The sequence below is a fragment of the Trachypithecus francoisi genome, unplaced genomic scaffold (assembly GCF_009764315.1).
Source record: "Trachypithecus francoisi isolate TF-2019V2 unplaced genomic scaffold, Tfra_2.0 Lachesis_group5, whole genome shotgun sequence".
NCBI classification, from domain to species: domain Eukaryota; kingdom Metazoa; phylum Chordata; class Mammalia; order Primates; family Cercopithecidae; genus Trachypithecus; species Trachypithecus francoisi.
Window position 1 is genome coordinate 105,916,964 of NW_022681470.1, and position 26,900 is coordinate 105,943,863.

The following is a 26,900-nucleotide window of genomic DNA, read 5'->3' on the forward strand; positions in this document are numbered from 1 at the left end:
AGCAGAGTCCTGATGTCCCCATTCCAGGCCATAACTCCTGGATGACATTTCTAGACCAACCCCGGACCAGAAGGGAACCTGCTGCCCTGAAAGGAAGGACCCAATCCTGGCAGAATTTACTACCTGCTGATTAAACAGCCCTTAGGCCTTGAATAGAATAAATATCAGTGGTAGGCAGGCAGCAGTCACCACGAGCCTTGGACAAAACCCAGTTTTATGTTGGCTTCAGGTGTGATCCAGCACATTCCCAGCTGTGGTTGCCATGGGGAGAGACTCCTTTGCTAGAAGAAAGGAGAGGCAAAGGACTTTATCTTATAACTTGGGGTTATAAGATATAAAATGTTCAAAAGCTCAGCCACAGTAAAATAAAGAACCGAGCCAACTCTTAAAGTCCCTGACTACAGACCTTGGCTCCTACATGGCATTTCTAGACCCATCCTGGGACAGAAGGGAACCCACTCCCCTGAAAGAAAAGACCCATGCCTGTCAGCTCACCACTTGCTAAGTAAAGAGCCCCTGGGCCTTGAATAAACATCAGTGGTAGCCAGGCAATAGTTGCCACAGGCCTGGGGCAGTGTTGCCCATGGGCAAAGGCTCCTTCTGCTTGAGGAAAGGAGAGGAAAAAGTAAAGGGGACTTTGTCTTGCAACCTGGGCACCAGCTCAGCCCCAGTAAAACAAAGCGTGAAGCAGATTTTTAAAGGCCCTGATCTCAGTCCCTACCGCCTGGATGGCATTTCCAGACCCAACCTGGTCCAGAAGGGAACCTGCTGCTCTTAAGGGAAAAGATCAAGTCCTAGCAGGAGCAATCACCCACCGACTAAAGAGCCCTTGGGCCTTGAATAAACATCAGCAGTAGCCAGGAAATAGTTGTCACAGGCCTTGGACGGGACCTAGTACTATGCTGACTTCATGTGTGACCCAGTACAGTCCCAGTGGTAGTGGCCAAAAGAGTGCTTATGTCACCCCTCCCCTAACTCCAGGGAGCTCAGCATGGAGACAGGCTGTCTGTTTGGAAAACAGTAAGGGAAGAGAACAAGAGGCTCTGCCTGGTAATCCAGGAAATTCTCCCAGATCTTAACCAAGACCACCAAGGTGGTATTTCTACGAGTTTGTAAGAGTAACAGCGCTACTAGGCTTGAGGTGCTGTCTAATGCACTTATGGCTGCAGTGACCAAAAACTTAGATCACAGCACTCAATTACTTTTGAATATTTTCAAAGCCTTCTCAAGAAAGACGAGTACAAACAAGCCCAGACTGTGAAGATTAGAATAAGTACCTAACTCTTCAACGTTCAGGCATCAACAAACATCCACAGGCATCAAGACCATCCAGGAAGACATGACCTCATCAAACAAACTAAATAAGGCACCAGTGACCAATTCTGGAGTGACAGAGATACGTGACCTTTCAGAAAGAATTCAAAAATAGCTGTTTTGAGAAAGCTCAATGAAATCCAAGATAACTCAGAAAAAGAATTCAGAATCCTATCAGATTAATCTAACAAAGAGATTGAAATAAAAGGAATCAAGCAAACATTCTGGAACTGAAAATTTTTACTGACAAAATGAAGAATGCACCAGAATCTCTCAAGAGCAGAACTGATCGAGCAGAAGAAAGAATTAATGAGCTTAAAGACAGGCCATTGAAAATACACAGTCACAGGAGTCAAAAGAAAAAAGAATTAAAAAATAATAAAGCATGCCTACAGGATCTAGAAAATAGCTTCAAAAGGGCAAATATAAAGAGTTATTGCCCTTAAAGAAGAAGAAGAGAAAGACCTCGGGATAGAAAGTTTATTCAAAGAGATAAAAACGGAACTTTCCGAATCTAGAGAGAAAGATATCTATAGTCAAGTACAAGAAGGTTACAGAACACCAAGTACATTTAACTCAAATAAGACTACTTCAAGACGTTTAATAATCAAACTCTCAAAGGTCAAGGATAAAGAAATGATTCTAAAAGCAGCAAGAGAAAAGAAAAAAAATTATATACAAAGGAGCTCCAATATGTCTGGCAGCAAATTTCTCAGTAGAAACCTAACAGACCAGGAGAGAAAGATATGATATATTTAAACTGCTGAGGGAAAAAGACTTTTATCCTAGACTAGTATATACAGTAAAAGTATCCTTGAAACATGAAAGAGAAATAATGACATTCCCAGACAAAAGCTGAGGGATTTTGTCAACACCAGACCTGTCCTACAAGAAATGCTAAAGGGAGTTCTTCAATCTGAAAAAAAAGGACATTAATGAGCAATAAGAAATTACATGAAGGTACAAAACTCACTGGTAATACACAGACAGATACAGAATATTATAACATTGTAATTGTGGTATATAAACTTGCATACCTTGAGTAGGGAGACTAAGAGATGAGCCAATCAAAAACAATAACTACAACAACTTTGTAAGAGAGAGACAGTATAAGAAGTTATAAATAGAATCAACAAAAAGTTAAAAAGCAAGGGGATGAAGCTGAAGTGTTGACTTTTTATTAGTTTTCTCTTTGTTTGCTTGTTTTTGCAGAATTAAGTTGTCATCCATTTAGAATAATGGGTTATAAGATGTCATTTGTAAGCTTCATGGTAACCTAAAATAAAAAAGCCTAGAACAGATACACGAAAAATTTCAGCAAGACATTAAAACACACCACCAGAGAAAATCACTTTCACAAAAAAGAAAAAGGGAAGGAAAAGAAAACCACAATACAACCAGAAAACAAATAACAAAACGGCAGTAGTAAGTCCTTAATTATCAACAATAATATTGAATGTAAATGGACTAAACTCCAATCAAAAGATACAGAATGGCTGAATGGATTAAAAAACCAAGACCCAATGATCTGTTGCCTATAAGAAAAACACTTCACCTATAAAGATACACATAGACTGAAAATAAAGGGATGGAAAAAGATATTCCATGCCAATGAAAACCAAAAAAGGGTAGGAGTAGCTATATGTATGTCAGACAAAATAGGTTCCAAGATAAAAATTATAAAAAGAAACAAAGAAGATAATTATATAATAACAAAGGGGTCAATTCAGCAAGTGGATATATGAATTAATAATATAGGCCAGATGCGATGGTACATGCCTGTAATCTTAGCACTTTGGGGAGTGGAAGCGGGCAGACTGCCTGAGCTCTAGAGTTCAAGACTAGCCTGAGCAACACCGTGAAACACCATTTCTACTAAAATACAAAAAATGAGCTGGGCATAGTAGCACACACCTGTAGTCCCAGCTACTCGGAAGGCTGAGGCGTGAGAATGAATTGCACCAAGGAGGTGGAGGATGCAGTAAGACGAGATCATGCCACTGTACTCCAGCCTGGGTGACAGAGCATGACTCTGTCTCCAGGAGAAAAAAAAAAAAAAGAACTAAAAATATAATGCACCCAACACTGGACCACCCAAATATATGAAGCAAATATTATTAGGGCTAAAAAGAGAGATAAACCCCAATACAATAGTTGCTGGAGGCTTCAGCACGTCACTTTCAGCACTGGATAGGTCATCCAGAGAGAAAAATCAACAAACATTAGACTTAATCTGCACTATAGATCAAATGGACCTGCATTATAGACCAAATAAATATTCACAAAATATTTCACCCAATAGCTGCAGAATACACATTCTTCCATTCTTCTCCTCAGCAAATGGATCATGTTCAAAGATAGGCCATATGTTAGCCACAAAACAAGTCTTAAAAATTTCAAAAATAGCCGGGTACGGTGGCTCACGCCTGTAATCCCAACACTTTGGGAGGCCGAGGCGGGTGGATCACGAGGTCAGGAGATCAAGACCATCCTGGCTAACACAGTGAAACCCCATCTCTACTAAAAATAGAAAAAATTAGCCAGGCGTGGTGGCACGCAACTGTAGTCCCAGCTACTCAGAAGGCTGAGACAGGAGAATCACTTGGACCCGGGAGGCAGAGGTTGCAGTGAGCCGAGATCGCACCACTGCCCTCCAGCCTGGGCGATGGAGTGAGACTCCGTCTCAAAAACAAAAAGGAAGAAACAATTTTCAAAAATATTAAAATCATTTCAAATATCTTCTCCAACCACAATGGAACAAAACTAGAAATAAATAACAGGTGGGACTTTGAAAATGATACAAACATAAGGAAATGAAACAATATGCTTCTGAATTGACCAGTGGGTCAAAGAAGAAATTAAGAAGAAAATTTAAAAATTCCTTGAAACAAATGAAAATGGACATACAATATATCAAAACCCATGGAATACAGCAGTACTAAGAGGAAAGTTTATTGCAATAAGCATCTACATCAAAACAGTAGAAAAACTTCAAATAAATAACCTAATGATGCAGATTAAAGAATTGGAAAGCAAGAGCAAACCAAACCCAAAATTAGTAGGAGAAAAGAAATAATAAAGATCAGAGAAGAAATAAATGAACTTGAAATTTTTTAAAAAGTACAGAAGATCAACAAAATGGAAAGTTGTTTCTTTGAAAAGATAAAAATCAATAAATCTTTAGCTAAACTAAGAAAAAAAGAGAGAAGACCCAAATAAATAAAATCAGAGATGAAAAAGGGGACATTACAACTGATATGACAGAAATTCAAAGGATCATTACAGGCTACTATGACCAACTATATGCCAATAAGTTGGAAAATCTAGAAGAAATGGATAAATTCCTAGACACATACAACCTTTCAAGATTGAGCCAGGAAGAACTCCAAAACCTAAATAGATCAATAATAAGTAACAAGATCAAAGTCATAATAAAAAGTCTCCCAGAAAAAGAAACGCCAGAGACCCATTGGCTTTACTGTTGAATTCTACCAAATATTTAAAGAAGAACTAATATCAATCCTACTCAAACTACTCCAAAAAATAGAGAAGGAGAGCTGATTCTACTTCCAAAATGATTCTTCGAGGCCAGTATTACCCTGATACCAAAACCAGACAAAGACACATCAAAAAAAAGAAAACTTACAGGCCAATATCTCTGATGAATTTTGATGCAAAAATTCTCAACAAAATACTAGAAAACCAAATTCAACAACACATTAAAACATCTGTCATGACCAAGTGGGATTCATCCCAGGAATGCAAGGATGGTTCAACATATGCAAATCAATGTGATACATCATATCATCAGAATGAAGAACAAAAACCATACAATCATTTCAATTTATGCGGAAAAAGCATTTGATAAAATTCAACATCCTTCATAAAAATCTGCAAAAAACTGGATATAGAAGGAACATGCCTCAAAATAATAAAAGCCATATACAACAGACCCACAGCTAGTATCATACTGGACAGAGAAAAACTGAAAGTCTTCCCTCTAAGATCTAGAACAAGACAAGGATGTGCATTTTCACCCCTATTATTCAACTTAGTACTGTTAGTCCTAGCTAGAGCAATCAGACAAGAGAAAGAAATAAAGGGCATCCCAATTGGAAAGGAAGAAGTCAAATTACCCTTGTTTGCAGATGATACGATCTGAAAAAAAACTAAAGACTCCACCAAAGAATTATTAGAATAGAAACAAATTCAGTAAACTTGCAGGATACAAAATGAACATATAAAATCAGGGGCATTTCTATATGCTAACAGTGAACAATCTGAAAAAGAAATCAAGAAAGTAATCCCATTTACAAAAGCTACAAATAAAATAAAATACTTAAAAATAAACCTCTCCAAAGAAGTGAAAGATCTCTACAGTGAAAACTACAAAATATTGATGCAAGAAATTGAAGAGGACACAAAAAAATGGAAAGATATTTCATGTTAATGGACTGGAAGAATCAATATTGTTAAAATGTCCATACTACCCAAAACAATCTATAGATTCAATGCTATTTCTATCAAAATACCAATGACATCTCCACAGAAACAGAAAAAAATCATTCTAAAATTTATATGGAATCACCAAAGACCCAGAATAGCCAAAGCCATCCTGAGCAACAACAACAACAACAAAAAACCTGGAGCAATCACATTATTTGAATTCAAATTATGCTACAGAGCTATAGTAACCAAAACAGCATGGTATTGGCATAAAAAATATTGGAATTATAGGAAGCTTCCTTGATTTGATAAAGAGCATCTATAAAACCCTATAGCTAACACTGCACTTAATGGTGAAAGATTGAGTGCATCCCTCCTAAGACCAGAATCAAGGCAAGGATGTCCACTCCTACCATTTTATTCAACACAGTGCTAGACATTCTAGCCAGAGCAATAAGGAAACAAAAGGCATACAGATTGGAAATGGAAAAAAAATAAAACTGTCCTTACTTTTTATATGACTGTCAAGAAAATCCCAAAGAATCTTCAAAAAGCACCTAGAATTAATAAGCAACAACTTAGATGAAATGGACTAACTCCTTGAAAAGCACAAAGCACACAACTCATACAATACAAAATATATCATTTGAATCACCTTATAACTATTAAAGAAATTAAATTCATAATTTAAAAATTTCCCAAAAAGAAATAACACAAGATTAAGATCAAAGGATACAAGATTAACATACAAAAATTAATTGTATAATATTTATCCATACTAGCAATAAACATGTAGAAACAGAAATTTAAAATACAATATCATTTACAATCCCTCAAAAAAAAGAAAAATAAATATTTAGATGTGAATCTAATAAAACATGTTCAGGGTTTGCATACTAAAGATATGAAACATTGATGAAAGAAATCAAAGACACTCAAAATAACACATAGTGTTGATGTATTAGAAGACTCAGCATAGTAAAAACATTGATTCTCCCCAAATTTATATGCAGGTTTAACACAACTTCTATCAAAATGTCAAAAATATTTGTTGGTAGATATAGACAAAATTATTCTAAAATTTATATGGAAAGGCAAAGGAACTGAAATAACGAAAATACTTTTTGAACAAGATAAAGCGGCAATCTATCCCCTTCCAAATCTCCTTATATAACCACAGTAATAAAACTAAGCCTAGATGAATCTGCAGATAATTATGCTGAATAAAAAAAGCCAATCTCAAAAGGCTTCTACAACATGATTCCATTTTTACAACATCCTTAAAACGAAAAACTCATAGTATAAGAGGGCAGATTAGTGGTTACTAGTGATTAAGAAAAGGGTAAGGGATGGGAGGAAAGTGGGTGTGACTCTAAAAGGCCATGAAGGATCCTTGTGGTGATGGAAATGTTTTGTGTCTTAGCAGTGTCACTGTCAATATTTCAGTTATGGTATTATACTATGGTTTTCCCCATTGGGGGAAACTAGGTAAAGGGTACACAAAATTTCTCTGTATTATTTCTTGCAACTGCATGTAAACCCACAATTATTTCAAAATGAAAATTTTAATTAAAAATAAAAGGACACAAGAGGCAGCTCGAAGAGGTTCCCACTGGTCAATTAGGAAAAATTTTAGTTCCAAAATAATTCAGAGCTGTAATAAATTACAAATCATTGAAAAGAATAGGAATCCAAGAGTATATACATATGGTTGATAAATATATAGGCAAATAGGCACAGAGACAGACAGACAAGGGAGAAGAAAGGGCTCTCGCTTACAGTAGAAAATACGCAAGCTAGTAAATGTGATGAAAGTGCTGGAGTTAAGAAATAACCATTTTGGGCCAGGTACAGTAGCTCACACCTATAATCCCAGCACTTTGGGAGGCTACGGAGGGGAGATCACCTGAGGTCAGGAGTTTGAGACCAGCCTGGCCAACATGGTGAAACCTTGTCTCTATCAAAAGACAAAAATTAGCAGGGCACGGTAGCAGGTGCCTGTAATCCCAGCTACTTGGGAGGGTGAGGCAGGAGAATTGCTTGAACATAGGAGACAGAGGTTGCAGCAATAAGAAACAGCAAATTTATATAACCTGAAAGTGATTCCCCATAGTTCTCTATTCCTGGAAATGAAGAAAAGATAGTAACTGGCAGGGACGGGGAGAATATCAGACAATACCTGGAATGGCTAATCAAAATTAACATCACCACTAAGGGCAGACGGATACATTGTCTTTTGATGTGATACCCTGAGAGGGATACATTATTCATGTACTATTCTGACTTGGGATGCAAAACCAACCCAAATGAGGAATCATCAGACAGATCCAAAATGAAGAACATTCTTATTTTGAAAAAGAGAAGAGGTATAGATGCTTTAATATAATATGAGTGTTATAAAAGAAAAAAAAGGCTGAAGGTCAAAAGATACTAAAGAACTGTAAAACTAAATGTCCTATGTGATTCTGAATTGGATTCAATACATGAGAGGAAAATACAATGCTATCAAGAATGTCATTGGGTTAACTGACAAATTAGGTATGGATGGCATACAACTAGGTATAGTTTAAATAAAACTATAGTATCAATGTTGAATTTCTTGACACTGATAACTGTAGTGTGGTTATGAAGAGAACATCCTATTTTTAGGAAATACACGCTGAAGTATCTGGGCATAAAAGAACACTAATATATGCAACTTTCAAATGGCTTAGGAAAAAACAGACAATAATAATGCTAATGAGGCAAACTAGTAACAATAGATGAAACTAAAAGAGATAAGGGGATTCTTTGCACTATTCTCACAATATTTTTCATTTGAAATTATTTCCAAATAAAAAATGTGTTAAAAATTACTTGGCTATAATTACTCACCAAAAAGAACCTAAGAAATGTACAAGCCAATTTGGATAGGATACACTCCTAAAAAGCACAATAATTAAGAGCATAGGCTTCTGAGTGAAGACAAATTTAGCTTCAAATCTCAGCTCTGCCATTATTAGCTAACACTGACCTCAAGGGATCTCCATTTTTTTAATCTGTAAAATGGGGGAAATGATTCCTATCTCATAGAATTACTTTGATAATTAAATTTTACATATATCACAATCTCTGGCATATCATGATCATTAAACAAAGCTGCTTGTTATTTTAATAGGTTAGGAGTGGTGGCAATGGTGGTAGTGGTGGTAGTGCTGGTGGTGGTGGTGCTGGTGATTGCTAGAGGCCATGGAGATACAAAGATGACCAAAACATGGTTTCTGACCTCAAAGAACTCCCAGAGCTGAACCACAACAAGTCTGTAACATAAGTGAAAATAAATTGGTACTGGAACAGAAACAAAAGCGTATTTACTCCTGGGGAGTTGGCTGGGAAGACTCACAGAGAAGGTGACACTGAAAGTGAGCCTTAGAGGGTAGGTGAGGATTTCACCAGGTGGAAGCCAGGGCAAGTGGTGAGGGCTTTCCTGACAGTAACAGGTTATGCTGAGAGCTCGGGGCACGTGTGGGAAATAGTAAATATTTCCACTGGGGTGAGAGCGGGGGAAAGTGCAGAGTGGGGCTGGGAAAGTGCACCTAGACCAAGCTATGAAGTGTGAGAGGTCCTGAATGTAACTCATAGGGTCTCTAATGTGTTCTGTGTGCTGTGGGAGCATCACTGGAGGTTTCTAAGTGAAGGGTAACATCAGGAATTGCAGTCAGAAATGCTGCTTTGCAAAAAGTTAGTCTAGTAACTTTTATGAGTGGGGCACTCCACTGGGGACTCCTAAAAAAAGGCCAAGAAAACATCATCCTTGGCATGTCTCCCCTTTTTTTAGTATGCCTCATCCAAAGCAGGATTATCAAAATAGTCAACAACAGGTAAGGCTGGCTAGGCCATGGTGCAGACATATAGACAGATGGACACATACACACACATACTCTCACACACTCACACACACAGGAGAGTGGCTTCCAGGAAGGAGTGGTCAAGGGATTTTGGGAGAGCTAACTAGCATGGCAACCAGAGCTGAGAGGTGGCAAGAGTCCCAGAGGCCCCCTGTTGTACCAGGCATTTACCCCATTAACTGGATCACAGAGTCCAAGGATGGGGCCAGGATGCCAACAGACACATGGGTAGCTTAAGGGGAGCAGGCAAAGGAGAGGGGAGTATTTCTACATTTTAACAACCAACACCAGTGCCTTCCAGCTGACCATGAGATCTGCCCCCACTCAGGGTGTCTCTTCACCAGACCATCTACCCTCAGATTCTGTAACTCTGGCTGGCTCAGAAGGACCAGAAACTTTTCTCTGGCCAGCAAAGCCCCCTTGAAACTAAGGCTTCCTGACCACACTAGGTGGTACTATCTGTGTTTTACATCGTACAGTCAAGGTGCCCCATATGGTCTACACACAGGACTGGACTTAAAAATGAGCTATGGGCCAGGCACGGTGGTTCATGCCTGTAATCCCAGCACTGTGGGAGGCCAAAGTGGGTGGATCACCTGAGGTCAAGAGTTCAAGAGCAGCCTGGTCAACACAGTGAAACCCCGTCTCTACTAAAACTCCAAAAAAATAATTAGCCAGGCATGGCGGTGGGCGCCTGTAATCCCAGCTACTTGGGAGCTGAGGCAGAAGAATTGCTTGAACCCGGAAGGCAGAGGTTGCAGTAAACCGAGATTGTGCCACTGCACTCCAGCCTGGGCCACAAAACAAGACTCCGTCTCAAAAAAAAAAAAAAAAAAAAAATGAACTATGGATGCTATATATGAATTGTTACATTTCTCTGTGTTAATTTTTGCACATTTAACAAAGAGAGATTAAAGATTTAATTCACTTTTTAAAAGGACATCATAATCAATATACATTTCTTTTGGAGCTTGTATCTTTTCATCTAACTAGTTGGAAAGATTCACGCTTCTCCCATGTGTAGTAAGAGGAAAGGAATGTGTTCTCATAGAATATTCTCCTTTGATACATTAAAACCTTTAACTTTTAAATTTACTGGAAAGTTATTTGAAAATATGGCTGATATTTAAATCAGCAAGACAAAAAGAGTAGCTCCATCTGGACAAAAAGAGATATTTAATTAGTGACTGGAACAAAAAGAGATATTTAGTTAGTGATTAGAACAGCCTGTTGTTACCTCTGAGGCAATGGAGGTGAAGCTGCTGCTGAAATGCACATGCTTATGGATCTCACTGCCGTTGGCTGTCAGGAGCCAGTCCCCAAACGCCTGGTCTTCACCAGCTGACTGGTTACCGTGGCTCTGATTTGGCAGGAGCTCTGCCAGGTCCCAGTGGTATGATGGCGTGGCCCCAACCAGTGCAATGAGGATGGCCTCCGTGGCCACGTAGAGCTGAAAGAGCAAACACACAGAACCAAACACTGCAGACATTTGCCATCAATGTTGAAGACACTTAGCAGGCTTGCAAACCTTGAAAGATCAGTTTCTTGCTTTCGTATTTTTATGAGCTACAGATATAAGCCACATCAGAAACAAAGGAGAAAAACATGAAAAAGAACCTTTGTGATCTACCACAAACAGAATCATTGGCAATCCCACTTGTAAAATGCTTTATACTTTTTCAGAGGGTTTTCTTTCTTTGAGATATTTCTGATGCTAAAGACACTGCTTATATGCTTATATGGTTCAAAAGCAGAAGGGCAGGGAAAACATTATTTGCTCTAATTTAAAAGAGTAACATTCCAGCTATTATCTCTTCAACACTATATCTTCAGATCAGATAAGCATTCACTAGGGGGCTAGGAGTATCTTGGCCTTGGATTCATGATCTAAACAAGAGACTTTCTGTAGTATAATTGTCTTAGAAAACAATATATATTATATTGTTTTACTAAAGCAGGTAAGCATAGTATGTACTAGAGTAGGCACTATTTTAAAATATGATATACAGCTCATAATAAGATTTTAAGAAATTCAAAGTCCCAGCTATAGATATTCATTTTGTAATGTTGAGTTGTACTTAGTCTTGGTTTGATCTAATCATAGTTGTCCCCCTGCAAAGAAAATACATTTCACGCATTCATTCAAGAAATATGCTTCACACATTCATTCAAGAAATATTTATTAAACACATATGCCATTGTCACTAATTGTTCTGGGCTTTACAGCTACTTGCAATTGGGTTTATGTCAAGCCCTATTGCAACCTTTTTGTGCTATGGATTTTCAGTATTAACTCCCATTGTTGGACGATTATTTCAAGTTTAACATTTATTAAGAAAACACATAATTAGTCTGCTCCAGAGTAAGACAATCTAAAGAAACTATCCCTATTAACTTAGAACTTGATGTCTTAAAATACCTTTAATCATCACTGCTGCAGTCCCAGCATTTTGGGAGGCCCAGGCAGGTGGATCACTTGAGGTCAGGAGGTAGAGACCAGCCTGGCCAACATGGTGAAATCCCATCTCTACTAAAAATACATAAATTTTCCAGGTGTGGTGGTGGGCACCTGTAATTCCAGCCTCTTGGGAGGCTCAGGCAGGAGAATCGCTTGAACCCAGGAGGTGGAAGTTGCAGTGAGTTGAGATCACACCACTGCACTCCAGTCTGGGTGACAGAGTGAGACAAAAAACAAAAAACAAAAAAACAGATGTGATGTTTCCATTCTGGGTAAGGCTGAGAGGATCTAAGGCATTCTCAATCTACTTTGAGTCCACTGACGATGGTACTCTCTGGAGAGGTACAAAGCTGTCATGGGTCAGGATGCTGAGTGATTTATTATACACTGCAAGAGTAAGTAAGTTCCTAGACTTACATGTTTCCCGGCTCCTATTTGCATACTATTACAGAAGTTTTCGAATAGGAGGTAATCAGCTTATAAAAATAAAAGCCTTAATAATTATAAGAACAGACAGATTACACATTTAGCAGCAGCTATAATTACAAAGCCACTTACACCCATTTAGGAACTGCCCCTGATTATTATAATCTGCTGAAATTTAATTGATGGGTGTAAAGCAATGAAAAACATGGGGCAAGGGAACTCAGGAGGAGAGGACTCGAAACACACATTCTAGTGAATGCACAGCCTTCAATTAGGAAAGCAAACTAGTTATGTTTTCTAAATGTACTCTTTTCTACCTTTGTTCACACCATTCGCTTCACCTGGAAGGCACTTTCTCCTGCTGCAAATGTTTGAACTTTCCCCATCCTCCAAGATGCAACACAGATATCACCTCCTCCATGAAGCCTTCCTTACTGTCTTGCTTGTATCTCCAACCCCTCCAGAAGTCCTCTCCTGTTTCTTGCTGCTCACTCCTAAAGCTCCACCTAGACTTTTGAGAGCATGAACCATTTGCTTCACTGTATTATATTTATGTATTTGCTTATCTTATTTTGTCCTATTGAAATATACTCTCCTTAAAGGCAGGATCTATGTCTGATTCACCTTTGGGCTTCCAAAGCAAATAACCCAGGGCCTACACACTCAACAGGTGAATGAATAAATGACCAGGATGGAATACCAATAATAGCACATGCCTTTATAATGCTAATTATGTGCCAGGCACTATTCAAAGTTTCTTCTGAATATATGTTAACATATCTTTTTTTTTTTTTTTTTTTGAGACTGAGTTTCGCTCTTGTCACCCAGGCTACAGTGCAATGGTGCGGTCTTGGCTCACTGCAATCTCTGCCTCCCAGATTCAAGTGATTCTCATGCCTCAGCCTCCCGAGTAGCTGGGATTACAGGTACCTGCCAAAACGCCCAGCTGATTTTTGTATTTTTTATAGAGATGGGGTTTCACCATGTTGGCCAGGTTGTTCTTGAACTCCTGACCTCCAGTGATCCACCCGCCTCAGCCTACCAAAGTGCTGGGATTACAGGCGTGAGCCACCGTGCCTGGCCAACATATATTTTTATCTGGATTGTTCTAGGATAAGCAACCTTCTAGGTAAAAGAAGAAATGCTCCAAAGGGTCCTCTAATCTGAGGCATCGTCCATTATGAAGGATACCATTCTCAATAAAGCCAGTTTGGAGAAAACAACTCAAAAACAAAGTGATGTTGCTATATACCCTTATTCATAATATAGGGAACAGTGAAATCTACCTAATCAGTATTATCTGTATTCATCAGTATTAACCAGTTTTCTTTCTAGCAACCTGCAGGCAGAATAAGGACTTTCCACTTCTTTCATCTTCTCTTCTGTTCTCCTCCCACTCTTCACAATGTCTTCCTCACCCACCTCCTATGCATGCACCACCCCCCCACACACACACACCCAAGGCCCTCACAGAACACACAGGTCCACAGCTTTATGCCACCAGAAGAGTCAGAAACTTGCAACTCTTCTATGCAGTGCCAGCCTCAATAAAACGGTGTTAGCCTTTTTGTCTCCTCCAGTACCCATGGTCATGCTTACTTCTGTTAACCATAAGGGAGACAGAAGAAGCAGGCAGTAATGATACTGTTTCATAAATGCTATGAAAGGGGTACTGTGAGAAAATATGTCAGAGAGGCAATGCTTAAACAATGCATTCAGATTAATACTGGTCCTCAGCCAGGTGCGGTGGCTCACACCTGTAATCCCAGGACTGTGGGAGGTCAAGGTGGGTGGATCATTTGAGGTCAGGAGTTTGAGACCAGCCTAACCAACATGATGAAACCCTGTCTCCACCAAAAATACAAAAAAAAAAAAAAGTAGCTGGGCATGGTGGCACATGCCTGTAGTTCCAGCTACTTGGGAGGCTGAGGCAGAAGAACTGCTTGAACCCGGGAGGCGGAGGTTGCAGTGAGCTGAGATTGTGCCAATGCACTCCAGCAAAAAACAACTAGGTCCTCTATTCCACAGTCACTTACAGGGTCATATGGTCATAGAAAGTCAAAGATGGCTTAGCATTAACTAGCCATGGGGATGCATCACCTACACACAGAATGTGGGGGTGGTTCTCTTTGGTTTGCTATCTTTGGCTGTGACAAATTCACACAGCTGACATCCTATTCCTTTCCCCCAAAAAAACAAAAATATTCTCTCATTCTTCTCTCCACTCTTATCTACAACTACCATAGACACATTCACCCACATATTTTTGCCTAATAAAACTGCACCCATCAGCAGATGGGCCTTAAAGCCACAAAGAGCAACCACCATCCATTGTCTACCAGAGTGGGAATAACAACATCTCAAATAAATCATTATCTTCTCTAGCTCTACCTCTAGGGAAGGAGAACAAGTGCCACAGATGGCTGGATTTTTTCCCCCTTTCAATGTAATTATAATTAGAAAAATGACTAAAGTGCACTAGGGGATTGAAATTTTTAAAGTTTCAAGAAGTGAAGGTTTTTAAAGTAATTTTATATTAACACCATTATGAGCTCTTATAATACTTCTCAGGAAACCAAAAAAGTCTCCTATAAATTGTCTCATCACAATACCTTGTGCTGTGAAGTCATGGTTCAGTGTGATGTTTATTTTTTAAGTAGGAAAAATGAGACACAGAACGATTAAGTAAACTGTTCAATTTATATATAACACTAATTGCAAAAGCAGGATGAGAACAAGAACCACTTAACTTTGGGGCCAGAGCTTTTTTCTGAGAAAATAGAGGGAGGAGGGAAATCAAAGATTATTTTATTGTTGCCATTACCTTTAGTTTTTTTTTATGCATTTAGTACTCAGTTACCTAACCAACTCAATCCAAAGCATTACATAAGCAAGACCACAATCATGAAGACAGGATTATATGCCCATTGTCCAGCACAGAGTGGGTATTCAATAAATATTTGTTGACTGACTTACTAATACTAGCTAATTTTTGTGTGTAAAATTTGAGACACACTAACACACCCGGAGTAACTAGTGCCTCTAAATACTGTTTCTTCCCCATTTTAATCTATCTACATTATGACACCAGATCAATCTCCCTGAAACTCTTCCAGTCAAAACATATTAATGGATAAATAATAAGTTTTCTAGCATTCCAGATCCTCCACCACATGGTCCAGGTGCTAACTAATCTGCATTCAAGCTTCCTCTACCAGCCTATTCAATTGCCCTAATATGACTTATTCATTGTGTGGTGTGAAGGCAGTAGAATCTGTTATCTGAGTCTGAACCTCAGCTCTAATTAAACCTTGAGCAAATCCAAACCTCTCTAAGTTTCGTTTTCTTCCAGTTAAGACCAGACACTAATGGTACATCTTTATCCAAGTCATTAATATCGAATTAACCTATCTTCAGTGTCAAGTGGGATTCTTTCATAGTCAACAGTGAATGGCACAGCGCTGTACAAATAGTATACAATACTGCTTCCCAAATTTAATGTGACTCCCTAAGTCTGGGTGGGGCTAAGAGTCTGCATTTCCAACAAGCTGCAACAACCAACAACCACACTCTGTGTAGCAAGGGCATAAGTTATTCCCTCTTCCACACTTATTCCAATTTTATGTTTTTCTACCTGAAATGACCTTCCCATTTCTCCCTAAATCCAAGCTTCAAAGTTCAGCTCAAGTTCAGGTATCTCTCTGACGGCTTCAACAAATCACTCTAGACCACACCATCTCCTCTCTTAATTTCTAAAGCATTAGTTGGCTATACTATTTACTGGGGAAACACCACTTTGTATCATTATATAATGTGTAGATATAGTTTAACTCTAACTTTCAATGATGTGTCATCTCCTGAAGGAAAGAAACTCTAACTTATATTGCTATTTCCCTCTAAAGAACCCAACACACTGCTATATACATAAAAGTCTATCTCATATGTATAACAAATACATATAGTCCATCAAATACATTTTTTAACTAACTCCTTGCATAATGGTATAACCAAAAAAAAAGAAGAAAAACAACTAGTAACTCTGTTACCCAATTTTTGTTCCAATCACTAATTAAGACTAGGTCAGGTGCAGGGGCTCATGCTTATAATCCCAGCACTTTAGAGAGCCAAGGCAGGAGAATCACTTGAGTCCAGGAGTTCAAGACCAGCCTGGACAACATAGTGAGACTCCACCTCAATTTAAAAATAAATTTAAAAAAAATTCTGGACAAATTATTTAATCTGCAGCTGTTTCTCTCTCTCTCTCTCTCTTTTTTTTTTTTTTTTTTAGATGGAGTCTTGCTCTGTCACCCAGGATGGAGTACAGTGGCGCAATCTTGGCTCACTACAACCTCTGCCTCCCAAGTTCAAGCAATTCTCTGCCTCAGCCTCACAGACGCCCATCACCACACCCAGCTAATTTTTGTATTTTTAGTAGAGACAGGGTTTCACCATCTTGGCCAGACTGGTCTTGAACTCCTGACCTCGTGATCCACCTGCCTCGGCCTCCCAAAGTGCTAGGATTACAGGCGTGAGCCACCGCGCCCAGCCTCCTCTCTCTTTTTCAAGTAAAATGGTAACACCACCAGCTGACCATCTCTTCTTCCTCAATGGTTTAATTTTTTAAAAACAAACTTGTAACAAGCACCAAAACTTTGCAACACATTATGTTATGCACCTCAGAGGGTAAAATGGATAAAAAGTAGTTCTTTCCTTCAAGGCACATACATTCAAGTGAGGACAACAAACAGTCATGTGTTGTACATCACTTAACAACTGGGATACGTTCTGATAAATGTGTCGTTAGGCAAGTCCATCATTGTGCAAATGTCAGAGTGCACTTACCCAAACCTATCTATAACCTCCCACACACCTAGGCTATATGGCATGGCCTATTCCTCCTAGGCTACAAATCTGTAAGGCATGTTACTGTACTGAATATTGTTGGCAACTATAACACACTGGTGAATATTTATGTTTCTAAACATACCTAACATAGAAAATACACAATTAAAGATTTTTTAAATGGTACACCTGTATAGGACACTTACTATGAATGGAGCCTGCAGGACTGGAAGTTGCCCTGTGTGAATCAGTGAATGAGGAGTGAATGGATGTGAAGGCCTAGGACACTACTGTAGACTTTATAAACAATGTACAATTAGGCTAAATTTATCTTTTAAATTATTTCTTCAATAATAATTAAACTTACTGTAGCTTTTCTACATTTTAAACTTAATTTTTTTTAACTTTTGACACTTGTAATAACACAGCTAAAAACACAAACATATTATATAGCTGTACAAAAATATTTCCTTTCTTTATATCCTTATTCTATAAGCTTATTTCTATTTTTAAAAATTTTTTGAACTTATTTGTTAAAACCTAAGACACACACACATTAGCCTAGACCTATGCAGAGTCAGGATCAATAGCACTGTCTCTACCTCCACATCTTGTCCCAATGGAAGGTCTTCAGGAAAACAACATCTGAAGACCTGGAACCCTCATCTCCTATCACACCATGCCTTCTTCTGGACTGTCTCCCGAAGAATCTGCCTGAGGCTGGTTTACAGTTAACTTTTTTTTTTTATAAGCAGGAGGAGTACACTCTAAAATAACAATTAAAAACATAGCATAGGAAATACTAGGCGATAGGAATTTTTCAGCTCCATTATGATCTTATGGGCCCAGTGTTGCATATGCTGTCATTGACAGAAACATCGTTATGTGGTGCATGACTGTATATCCAAAGCTATGAATGCAAGGCGGACTGTGAGGAATGCTGTATTAGCCATAGTGAAAATGAAGTTCATGACAGCACAAAGAATGGAGATGTGAATTCCACCTAGGAGAATCAGGAAAAGGTTGTTAATGTGATACTTGAGCAGGTAGTAAAGGCTGCTAAGGAGTTAATGAAAACAGAACTCAGGAAAAGAAATTATTTGGTAAAAGCAATAGCCTGATCAGAGTCAGGAGAGTAAAGAATATATCTTTACATAACTGGGAAGAATTATATGGCTAGCTCAGCTTTTCCCTAATCAGTCATCTGAGTACCCCTTGCAAGTTTTCACATGCCCATTTTCTGTCTGCTACTATTTACTCAATAGTCTTCTTTAAAATCAATTCAAATGTTTTAATTTCAGTAAATTAACATAAAATAGAATTTTATATCAATACAGACATCACTTGGCAGGTGGAACTACAAAAATATGCACAATGTTAGAACGCCAAGTGTTAGCTAGTATGTTTTTATTTAAGGTGGGCCACAGGAGATATTTTCAGGCTAGATTTAGGAGAGGGGTGAAAGTGAAGGAGCAGCTGTTTTTGCATTTTATGCCCAGGTTGGGGCACGTGCCTTCGTGCCTCACACAGCTTACCACTTATGTGCTGGTCCACCTCACTGGCGTGGCACAGTCACGAGGCTGCAACCGCTCCACCTTCCCATGGATCCTCCTTCAGTTGCTCTGACTCCTTGCCCAGGTACATGTTTAATTCTATGATGAAAGGCAGCCACTTCATCAAGGTTGGAGGCAGGGAGAATGACACAGATTCCAGTCACTTCTGATGGGCTCCAGATCATATCTTCCCTTCTTGACTGCCTGCCCTGCAGACTTCAAGCTCCAACATCACACACAAAGACAACAGCCTTACAGGGACTGCTGTACCAGCTCCCGCAACAGTACACAGTCAAATCTCCATAATGAATGATGCATCGATTATACATATATAACCCTACATAAACACATATACACATACATGCACACACACACACATCTCCATCCTAGGGATCCTGCTTCTCCAGTAGAACTATGACTGACACAACATTAAACAAATATGGCAAAATATCTGCATTTATGAAATCTGGAAGTAAGTACATGTGTGTCTGTGATATTACTCTCTGTATTTTTCCATTAGAAATGTCTCATAATTTTAAAATAAGTTTTAAAAGAACATGAATAAATACAATAAAACAGAATAATGTTAAGTTCCAACTAGATAATGTTTGAAGCTCTTCTAATTCTTTCATTCTAGCTCATTCCCTTTGTTAAAACAGAAATATATGGAAATGTTTTTAGAAGTGCTAACAGCAAATGAGACTTTCTTCTTAGATAAACAGGACTAAAGAAGGCTTGAGAAGGGCATAACTCTCTCACTTTATTAATAGTTAATGGTATTTAATACAATTTCCATATATCTACCATGCAGGGTATTCTGCAGAGAATGCAGAAAGAGAGGATTAGAAATAACTGATGGATTACACAGAATCAAAAATAAAAGTGAAAAGATATCCCTAGAAAGAGGGCAGAAACATGTCTTCCCCTTGGACATGTTCCCTAACACAGAAGGTGTTTAAGATAGGTGAGGATGAAAAAAATTTTTGAAGTAAAAGGAAATGATGTTTAGAAAATTTACACCAACTAACCTCTATTTTATCCATGAAGTTGGGACAAAAAGCATCTAGGTAGAACTAGACGAATGGAGTCAGGAGAAGTCTGGTCTTGAGAAGAGTGATAAACAATCACCTGGCAAGAAGTAAAGGTCAGAACAGAAGAAAGAACCAATACCATGGGCTGTGTGGGTTTGTGAACTTGAAAAAGAGGAAGCATAACATATGCAACACAAGAGAACAGAATAGCAAATTACATTATGGCCATATATTGAAATACCATGTTACAGCCACTAAAAAATACGTAGCTATTCCTTTACATGCATAACAAGGCATTCACAACATTGCTGAGAGACAAAAATCCACTTACAATACACATTTCTGCAAAAAAGATGGATACACAGTATTTATATAATAAAGAGTCTGGAAGGCTATACACCAAAATGGGAGCATGCTTTACTTTAGGGTGGTAGAATCACTAGTGATTTGTATTAATTTCTATATTTTCTCTTTTTTCTACAATCACCACATGCCATTTGTTGAGTACTGTATTGTGTCCGATGAAGGCAGATATCAGTTCATATGAGTGTTTGGTCAAAGAAGTCAGAGAGGAGAGTCCTGAGCTGTGAGCATCTTTGGATTTGAGAGTCTTTTTCTTCTAAGGCAACTTCTAACTGTGGTGATGAACCAAGCTAGTATTCTGAAACCTAGGGTCAAGACTGCCACAAGGCCAATTAATTGCCGGGCATTGGGAAACTCTGAGAAATCCTAAACTTGCAAAACAAATTAAACTTTCGTGATCCAGTCATTTCCAAGCGCACAGTAGAGACTGAGGGATCGTTTGCCTAATAACAATTGCCTAATAATGCCATCTTGCAGCAGAGTAGCACAGCATTCAAGCCTAGTGTTCTTTCTGCCATATTCACATTGCCTGTCTTCATGACTTTTTTTGTGCTATCTTGGGAGATAATACCTTCACTGTCAAGGCACAAGTCAAACAGCCAAGGATGGCCTTGGAAGGCATTTGGAGCAGGGGCTGGGTGCTGCAGAGGCATCAGGCTAGTCGCTTCCCATGGAATGTCCTAATTCTTGAGATATCCAGGCCCAAAGGAGCTCCTTAACTCTTCTGGAGGCCTCCTGTATTCTACAACCTCCCTGGATGAAAATCTGTCTGACAGATCAGCAACTTTATCTGCTCTACACTAGGGGGCAGTGTCTGCCTATGGACAACAACAGTTTTCCTGAGGGTGTGGGGGCCAGTGTGGCTTTGGTTTCTTTGACCAAACTACTGTGTTTGTCTCTTTGCCCCACCCACCTAAACTGGTGAAAGGCAAAAGTTCCCAGATCACCATAAACCCTCAGCAGACCCAACCTCCAGGCCACTGTGTGAGGGCTGATAGAAATAAAATTTGACAGTCGGAGCAGCATAAAACTTGCTCAAACCGGCAGAGAGCCCTGGTAAATGGCCACATGTTTTGGAGTCATGAGAGGGTCTTACTAAGACCATAGGTTCTCACCACGGCTGAAACCTCAGTGGTGGTGAGAACACCCTGGGGATGAACAAGGGCTTCACTAATGCTTACGGTGTGAACTTCATCACTTGCTTATGCCAGGGAGGTTAGAAGAACCAGCTATGAGGTTAGAAGAACCAGCTATGATCTCAGTCATATCTCACCAAACCTAAGAATTTCTTGTGAAGGGAGGGACATGGTGCCATGTATAAGCGGATAGGGGAGGTAAGTTGTGATAGCATTCCACATGAAGTTTAACAAAACAGGCTGAATAAAATCACTCTACCCCACCCTCCTCTGCTTAAAGGACCACAATTCACAGCCATAATTGATCAAAGAAATATTGATTTTAAAAAAAGAATGAACCATTATTCTCATACAGCAAACTATAGCATTCTCTCCTAGATATGCATATCTTCTTCCCTTTACCATCTTTTCACTTAAAAATATTTAATATGGAAAAGCAAAAAACAAGATTCATGAAACTACTATCACAATCAACAAATGATAACAGATGCAATCTCCTTTGTACCCTCCCTAACCCCACCCCTTCCGTTCCTTCCCAAAAGGCAACCAATCTCATGAATTGGGTGTGGATCTTTCTACTCCGTGTTCTTATATTTCTACACTGTTTATATATATTTATGAAGCAAATATAGCATTGGTTTGTGTGTTTTTAAAATATGTATTAGGAATATATGTCAATAGTATATACTGTTCTGCTTTTTCTCACTTAAGATTGTGTTTTAGAAATTCCTCCATACAGTCATATATAGATCTAGTTCATTTATTTCAGATGTTGTATTCTATTAAATTTATACCACATCTTATCCAGTCCTGTTTTGAAAGTCAGGTGGTTCTAACTTTTGTTATAATAGACAGTGTTGCAGTAAACATCTTACACATATCTCCCTATGCACATGCTCAAGGGACAATGTAGGATATGTACCTACGAGTTCAATGCTAGGTTTTAATTCTACTAGATGGTGCCAAATTGTTCTCTAAATGGGGTATAGTTTCTATTTCTCATTTCATCACACTCGTACTGTTAGATTGCTTAATGTTTGCTAATATGGTAAGTGTGAAATGGTATTTCATAGCCATTTTAATATGCCTGTCCCAGATGACCACTGAACTTAAAACATCTTTTCGTGTGTTAACCATTATAGTTTCCCCTTCTGCAATCATTCCACTTTTTAAAATGCCGTGAAAAGCTATTTATTGCATGGATAATGTTAATGTACTGGTCATTCCAGGATCTAAAAAATAAGGTTATTAAGAGTTTATATCAAGGCCGGGCGCGGTGGCTCAAGCCTGTAATCCCAGCACCTTGGGAGGCCGAGACGGGCAGATCACGAGGTCAGGAGATCGAGACCATCCTGGCTAACACGGTGAAACGCTGTCTCTACTAAAAATACAAAAAAACTAGCCGGGCGAGGTGGCGGGCGCCTGTAGTCCCAGCTACTCGGGAGGCTGAGGCAGGAGAATGGCGTAAACCCAGGAGGTGGAGCTTGCAGTGAGCTGAGATCCGGCCACTGCACTCCAGCCTGGGCGACAGAGCGAGACTCCGTCTCAAAAAAAAAAAAAAAAAAAGAGTTTATATAAAAATAATGCATTCTTGAACACCAGAATCTAAGATGAGATTCATAGCACAGCATCACAATTTTGCTGGCGAATGCTTGTTATAGATTACATGTTCCTGATAGTAAATGGGGGTTTTAAATTCTGTACAAATTATACTACAATGTATGATTCATGATTTTGAGGAAAATGACAAAGCAGGAGCCTCTGGCTTAGAACAAAGAAGTAAGGTCCATTTTCATTTCATGTCTAAAGAAATCAAGAAACAATGAATTGTATTTCAACCTTCCTCCTCCAGAGAGCCTAGACAACAAGCAAACACATACACAAACACAAAATAGTGATGATGGCAGCAACTCGGAATGACCATCAGAAGAGAAACAGTAATACACTAAATAGAATTATGCCTATTTAAATATCACGGCTAGCTCTGATCCTAGGAACAGTAAGTACATTTTGATGGTAAGAATGTTTCTAACTGTAAAGCTTGTTGCTTATTCATAAATCAACCATTTTTACATAGGCAATCTTTTTCCCTTCACTTTTTGTTTACGTACATTAATACCACATATCACCATTTTCAGGGCATTTGCATCTTATGCTGAGGAAAAATCTGCAAAATCTGCATGTGTTCTTTAGTTATCTCCTAGTTGAACGCTATTGAGATTCCAAAAATTGTGTTTGCGAGGAGTATGAAGGCAAGTCTCCTAGCCAAAGGAAACTGGATAGTGAGGTAACTTTTAATGATTTACATCATGGTACTAATAATTCAAGAAAACAGTTAACCAAAAACCCTTTAGAATTGGCATTGCTATGTGGTTTTGTCCTCTTAGTTTGAACATGGATGTGTTTGGAGTAAAGGGAAAATCATTTTTAAAAATAATAATAATGGTCCCAGAAGAAGGAAAATGTTAAAAGGCCTGTAAAGTTTCCACCTCTGTCCTTCTGGTTTTGTGCCTCTCAACTGGGGTTAATCACTACCAAATAGCAGATAGGGAGAAGGCTCCCACTGGAGCAGAGGCTCCCTCTCTCTGGTCTTCTTGCTGTGTTGTTGGTCTGCCCCTTGCTTGGGCAATGGTACGAAACCTCCTTTGATTTTAAAAGCAGACAAACCCCCTTTCATTTAAGGTAACTGTGTAAAAAGGGCTTCTTACTCTGCTGGGGGAAGCAAAACCTCACCCCCAAGAATGATGAAATCACCTGTGATACAACTGAGCAATGGGACTCCACCGTATTCCCACCCTACAGACCAGCTGCCCTAACCCAAAACATCTCCAACAACAGACTTGGTAGACAGGTCTTTGGGGATAACCACTCTCATACCCAGGATAGCTCTGGGTGGCTCTACAACCACCTGGATCGTGTATCTCAACGAGGTAACTGAGTCCTTAAAAACATGTAGCATGTGAAGGATTCACTTTTGCCTAGGCTGGCATCTCCTCCACTGGTATAGGCACAGCTACAGGGCATCTCCCTGCCCACAGCTACGAGATAAACAACCAGTCACTCATCCCCAACACTCTGAGACCTGGTCCTTGTACAACAAATACTGACCATACATCAGCCAAGGTCTAGTGAACGGTCATGGGCATGGGTTTGGAACTTTTTGATAGCAAACTCTAACTAGGTCAACCATAAATAAGTCAGAGAAACTTAACAGGTCTTAAACCCAGAACACTGGCCTTTTTAGAACCTCACTCCACTGAAGACAAACTTACTCCAAGTTAGTGGATACTTGGCTAGGCAAATAAGAAAATGATAACAGGAAGTGAAGGGTCGGGATAGAGAATTGGGGAACTGGGATTGTTCAAGAAAGGAAGTAGTTTCCTGGAATTCATGGCTGGAACAGAAAATGGGTTTTCTCAAAGAAAGTTATAAATAAAGATCAGGCATCATGGTTGCAATTCTACTTTTTCTGTATTAAATACTCTTATCTAGCTTGAACGTTTTTTCTCCCTGGGGAAAGCTTGTTTAAAGCTAGAACAACGAGCTTAAAAGAACTTCAGAATACCGCATATTCGTGACCTGGGAACTGTTCTGCTAGACAAAGAATTGACTCCATCATTTGAACCGTTTCTGGCTGATGATGAAATCAACTGAACTTCCAAACATTTTAATCAATAAGTCAACCCTTTCCTTCCCCTATCTTCCTGTTAAGCCACTGCCTTATGCAAGCTTTAAGCAACTTGTGGACTGGTGGCTATCTCCATGACCACTCTGCACTTCCTGCAGAATAACTATCATCACATGTTAACTAAATTACTTAACTGTCTGCCTGCCCCACCCGCAGCCACTGGAATGCAAGCTCCGGAGGGCAGTGAATGATTTGTCCACCATGGCATCCCTATGTTCAGCACATCCTAGCCCGTATTAAACGTGTTGACTGAAGGAAAGAGTCAAGTGGCTGGCTCACAGCAAATACTAAGAAAGGATTGTGAATGAAATACCTTTGGCATATTGAGAGAAGCGGACTAATGTCAAATGAGCCATTTAAGTTGGTGAAGGACTAACCCTTGCCTGGCGCAGTTAATCTGTAGTGACCTTTCGCATATGGAATCGATATTTTGAGGCTGGGGTGTCCAAGCAGGTTCTCAGAATTCTTTATAATGAAGAAGTGATTCCATTTGATAACCATACATGGTAAATGGCACTATTCGGCTTACAGGAGTCTCAGCCCAAGGCTGGCGCAGGGCCTAACCAGCCAGCAGAATTTAAATCAGAGGGAAATAAATTCTAGGCTTTGAAAGCCCCTGGAAGAGTAAGTCCCCTCAAGCCCAGGAAAAGAGGAAGAGGATACCCAGCGCAGAGGGAGGCGATCCTAGACACAACCTTTTGTCTGCAGGTTATCAAGACTGTGTCCTAGATTCCAAGGTGACAGTGCCACAGGTAGGGTAACAATTCCCTTCATATTTGCAGCATGTTACAGGCAACAGCGTAGGGCAGGTAACACAATTTTGCATCCCTCTTTAACCAGCATAGCGGCTGAGGAACCTCCCCCAACACGCTCCTTCCAGCACTCAAGGCGGCGGGGTGGAGGGCCCGGCTGAACCCAAGAGACTCAGGCCGGCCGGCGACCTTGACGCTGCGGGCCGGGCCCAGGCCACCGCGCGGCGCCTCGCCCCTGCCCCACCCCGACGCTCGCCACACCTCGGTGTTTGCAGAGCCTCGGCTTCGCCTGGCGGTCTGGGAGCGGACGCCTAGCCGTGAGCCGGGCGGCCCTGAAGAGGGAAGTGCGGCTGCGGGGCCGCGGGGACTTACCTGCAACAGCACGGCCAGCAGGAAGCACAAGTACATCTGGTAGATGCCCATCTCCCCCACTGCCTGGAACGCCTCCTCCACCTCCATGGCGGGCAGCGCGCAGGAACTCCGCTACCCCGCCGCCCGCTCAGGCGCGGCCCTCCCGCCCGGCGCGGCCCTCCCGCCCGGCGCGGCAACCCCTGGGCGCCCGGCACCGGCTCTGACCCGCCGGGGCGGGGATGGGAGCGCGGGCGGCGGGGCCGGGGCGGGCCGGGGCGGGGCGCCTGCGCGGGTGGCGGGGCTGTCAGGCTCGAGCGGTGGCCGCGGGGCGGGGAGCGGAGCCGGGCGACGCGGGGCGAGGGGCGAGGAGGGCGTTCGAGATCCGGGGCTGGATGCCCTGGACCCGGGCCTCTGGACTTCCTGTTAAAAAAAAAAAAAATGGTGTTTTGTTTTGAGAGGGATCGCTGCTATTCCCTCTAAAGTGAGGAAAGAGGAAGTGGGCCGGGCTGAAGGCCTGAGAAGAAACGCCCGGACCGCGTCCGCGTGTGACCCAGGGCTCTGCCTACGGGGGACCCCGCAGCTGGCGGGCGGCCTTGCGGTTCTCAGCGATGCCTGTCCTTTTGCCCAAACCAGTTTAATGCAGGGGCTCGGGG

General features: G+C 40.3%; 1 protein-coding gene across 6 annotated transcripts in view; it reads right to left on the reverse strand.

Annotated features, from left to right (window-relative positions):
- The window catches only part of SLC22A15 (solute carrier family 22 member 15), an 87,700-nt gene extending 61,011 nt beyond the window's left edge, over window positions 1-26,689 (reverse strand). For 2 of the 6 annotated variants that reach the window (XR_004433573.1, XM_033195743.1), the window contains exons 1-2: window positions 26,269-26,683; window positions 10,885-11,097 (exon numbers count right to left, since the gene is read on the reverse strand). Coding sequence is in view for 4 of the 6 variants with exons in the window: in XM_033195743.1 (XP_033051634.1) it covers window positions 10,885-11,097; window positions 26,269-26,355 (300 nt within the window). In the remaining 2 variants the exon portion in view is untranslated. Of the gene's footprint in view, window positions 1-10,884; window positions 11,098-26,268 lie in introns of all 6 variants that reach the window. The other 4 variants (XR_004433574.1, XM_033195744.1, XM_033195745.1 and 1 more) reach the window with 4 other exon arrangements.
- Between the last annotated feature and the right edge of the window lie 211 nt (window positions 26,690-26,900).